The sequence below is a fragment of the Sinocyclocheilus anshuiensis genome, unplaced genomic scaffold (assembly GCF_001515605.1).
Source record: "Sinocyclocheilus anshuiensis isolate Anshui unplaced genomic scaffold, SAMN03320099.WGS_v1.1 scaffold1867, whole genome shotgun sequence".
Lineage (NCBI taxonomy): Eukaryota > Metazoa > Chordata > Actinopteri > Cypriniformes > Cyprinidae > Sinocyclocheilus > Sinocyclocheilus anshuiensis.
This window is the reverse complement of record NW_015548298.1, coordinates 210,821-214,563: the sequence shown is the minus strand read 5'-3', so window position 1 is coordinate 214,563 and position 3,743 is coordinate 210,821. Positions and strand designations below refer to the sequence as shown.

Sequence of the window (3,743 nt, the reverse complement as noted above, 5' to 3'; positions counted from 1 at the left end):
AACTCGTTCAGATTGTCTGCCAGTTGTTGATTCTCCACAGTGCTGGGGGATGGTGTCTTGTAGTTGGTGATGTCTTTCAGACCTTTCCACACTGAAGCAGGATCACTGGAAAAGAGTTGGTTCTTTAGCTTTCCAGTATAATTCCTCTTTGCCACTCTGATCTCCTTTTCCAGTGTGTATTTGGCCTGTGTATCTGTCCCCATTTCTGCGAGCATCTTCTTTGGCCTGACGGAGGTGTCTGAGTTTTGCAGTAAACCACTGTTTATCATTATTAAATGATAAGAATGTCTTGGTAGGAATGCACGTCTTCACAGAAACTGATACAAGATGTTAGTCTCTGTGAGCTCGTCCAGATCGGTGGCAGCAGCTTCAAAAACACTCCAATCAGTGAGGTCAAAACAAGCTTGTAAATCCTGCTCTGTAGGTCGGTATAAGATGAACTAAACAGTGATCAGAGAGCCCCAAAGCTGCCCGTGGGATGGAGCGATATGCATCTGCCTGCTCCTCGCAGGAGAGGAGATGTGCAGAGATGAAGTCCTCTGGATGGACCCAGCTCTAAGACGTGATCCTGAGGCAGAACAAACATACATACATACATACTGTAGATACATACATTCATTCCTTTTTGAGAGAAACCTGTTTGTTGGCATATTCACCAAACTTAGGTGTGATTTCTTCTGTTTTTTTTTAAATTGCAAAATGTTTACTATATACAATTAAAACATTTTTTATAACTACAGTATGTGAGCCTGGACACTGTGTTCTCCATTTTTTGATGTATTGTCTAAAGAATAATCTGTAGTGCATGTATTATTGACTAATGTGTATATGATTTGAAAGCTTTGTTTGATTTTGCCAGAAGAGTCGGGGGTTCTGTGAATTTAGTTTGAAGATTTGGATTTGTGTTTAAAGTTTTGAGAAAATGAGAGATGGTTTTGAGAAATGTGTTTTAGCAATTCAGAAAAAACTGTAATAAAGTGTCTTTATGGTTCTATTGCTTGGACTTATGTCCCTGTTACACTCCGAAATAAGGCTTCTGCTCACTGAAGCATGTGTATGATGTATTGGATGTCCATGTACCTCAACTATCTCTGTATGCTTGACTACTTCTGTTAAAGTCACACCCTGTGCACACCCCTACTAAAATATATAATCTAAAACATCACTTTGCATTTAAAGCAATAAAGACAAATATGGCAGGTCCAATGCAGAGTGAACAAATTATTTGCAGTTGTACTTCGTAACTGTCTTTTCACAAAGAAATAAATCACACCTTGAATTGAACGTAAACATATGAACATTTTATTATCTTGGTATCAGGATAGATTATGTCTTGAGTGAACTAATCAAAAAACGACAGAAAAGACAAACTTTGGCATATTAACTTAATTAAAAGGGAGGAACACAAAGGCCATCGCTAATTTGTCTGTCAAGCTTCTCACTGACTAACATCCTTCATACTCTCTTTTTGTGATCCTGTTGCTGTATGAGGCTCCATTACATCTTCAGAAGTGGTGCCAAAAACTACTGCTGTTCTTTTGAGAACAAAAACGCCAGCATGCAGTCCTCCCACATTCACCCAAACGGTGTGCAATTTCCGCCACAGCCCCTCTATCTGCGACAATGCCTGCAAAAGATGGTTAAAATATTATGTAGGCCATTATACGGAGAAATTGACTTTCTGCATTATACATGACAAGGACCTAGATAAGATTCATATATATTCAATATATTAAACGTAAAAAAATAAAATAAAGATCCGGGTCCCATGAAAACCCATTAATAATCATTGTATTTTCACTCCAAAATGCTTTTAATGAACCACATTATGAACTATGAAAAGGATCTCATAGATACCTTCAAGAAACATTTTTTATCCTGGGTCAGCAGTACAGCTTTTCCTGTACCAGGTTTACAAACTCGAGCCATTTCTCGAAGACATAAAGGGTATAATTCCCAGTTCTTCTTCTTGGATCCCATTCTTTAACACACACACCCCACAAACAGTTTAAAATACAATTAAAAATTAATATAATGATACATAATTATATTATATATATATATATATATATATATATATATATATATAATTAGGGGTGTGCGATATTGACAAAAAATAATCTCTATTTTCTTGGATTTTATAGATAACAATAATTAGACGATATTTTGCTGAGTGTGTATTTTGAAACGGTAAAACTCAACTGTTTATCTCTAGGGGAGTTGGAAAATTAGCCTATTTTCAAAAATAGTGGAGTGTTCCTTTAAGTAGGACATTATGAGGAGAAATGGACTTTCTGCATTAAACACAACAAGGATTACATGAGATTCAAAATACGCTTAAACTTTAAAAAAAAAGATCCAGTCCCATGAAAACTATTTAATAATCATTGTATTTTCATTCCAAAATGCTTTTAATAAACCACATCATGAACTATGATTAAGAACTCATAGTAGCCATACCTTCAAGAAACATTTTTTATCTTGGGTCAACAGTACAGCTTTTGCTGTACCAGGTTTACAAACTCGAGCCATTTCTCGAAGACATAAAGGGTATAATTCCCAGTTCTTCTTCTTGGATCCCATTCTTTAACACACACACCCCACAAACAGTTTAAAATACAATTAAAAATTAATATAATGATACATAATTATATGATATATAATAATAAAAATTAAGATTTTTATTATTAAAAATCTTAATAATAAGATTTTTAATTGCAATAATAAACTGGAATAATTCTAAAATTGCATAGCTCCAGATGTCGGTCAGTACCTTTTTCCAAAAGGCATGTCAGTAATGATGATATCCACTGAACTGCTTCTCATGGGTAGATTGCACAAGTCCCACTGAACTACGTCTAAGGGCAAGCCTGAAGAGCTACAAATACAACATGAAACACTGAGAACATTTTTGTGCTGGTACCTTAAGGACTGCCGAAGACAGCTGACTCCTAATGTTTTTGATATTCTTCATATTCTGTGTGGTGGTCATCTTTTTTTTTTTCAATAAATTTAAATTGACTTTTACCTTTTATGGGCATTTTTACCTTTATAAAGCGATTTTTTCTAAAAGTGTGCATCATCTTTTCAGTCAAATTTCTTACTTGAATCAGTCAATTAGAATAATAAGTCATTTGGGTTGTTACCAAGCAAATGAAATCAGTATCAATAAAATTCATTTTTGCAATGCAGAGGAAACACAGAAGCTGCATCTGAATTGGCATTTAGATGTATTTATTATACTGTTTAGTGCAGTACATGAATGCTTAACCTGCAATTACAAATGCATAGATAATGTTTTGATATATTAAACAAAACATTGAATGTTATTTGAATTTATTTAAATAATTTACAAAAACAGGCAATAAGGTGTCTAAAACGCAAGTCTCTTAATTAACTTCTTGTTTTTTGAACTGTTGTAAAAAAATCAATATTACGTTTGTAATCATGGTAATTTTGGAGAAAGAAATGGCACTCTTTGTGTGATATTGATATGAAATGATATAAATATATACATTTTCTGTCCCCATATCTTGAATTTTGTGATTGTTCTAAATGCATTTTAATAGACTGAATCATGCAGTGAAAGAACACACTCTAAATGCGCACACACACAAGTCTAGACTTCACGTAATGTGTGCGTGCAACTCTGTAGAGGGGTTTTGAATAGTTTTTGCAAAATACTCGATAATGTCAAGTAAAAACAACAATTACGATATTATCACAGACGATATATATCGCAC

General features: G+C 34.2%; 1 protein-coding gene across 2 annotated transcripts in view; it reads right to left on the bottom strand.

Annotated features, from left to right (window-relative positions):
• Nucleotides 1-1,317: 1,317 nt before the first annotated feature.
• thumpd3 (THUMP domain containing 3) overlaps nt 1,318-3,743 on the bottom strand; it is a 19,243-nt gene continuing 16,817 nt past the window's right edge. Inside the window, exons 8-10 of one of the 2 annotated variants that reach the window (XM_016443818.1) lie at nt 2,774-2,878; nt 2,461-2,584; nt 1,318-1,627 (exon numbers count right to left, since the gene is read on the bottom strand). In XM_016443818.1, coding sequence (XP_016299304.1) covers nt 1,439-1,627; nt 2,461-2,584; nt 2,774-2,878 — 418 coding nt within the window. In that variant the 3' untranslated portion in view covers nt 1,318-1,438. Of the gene's footprint in view, nt 1,628-1,857; nt 1,982-2,460; nt 2,585-2,773; nt 2,879-3,743 lie in introns of both variants that reach the window. The other variant, XM_016443819.1, reaches the window with a different exon arrangement.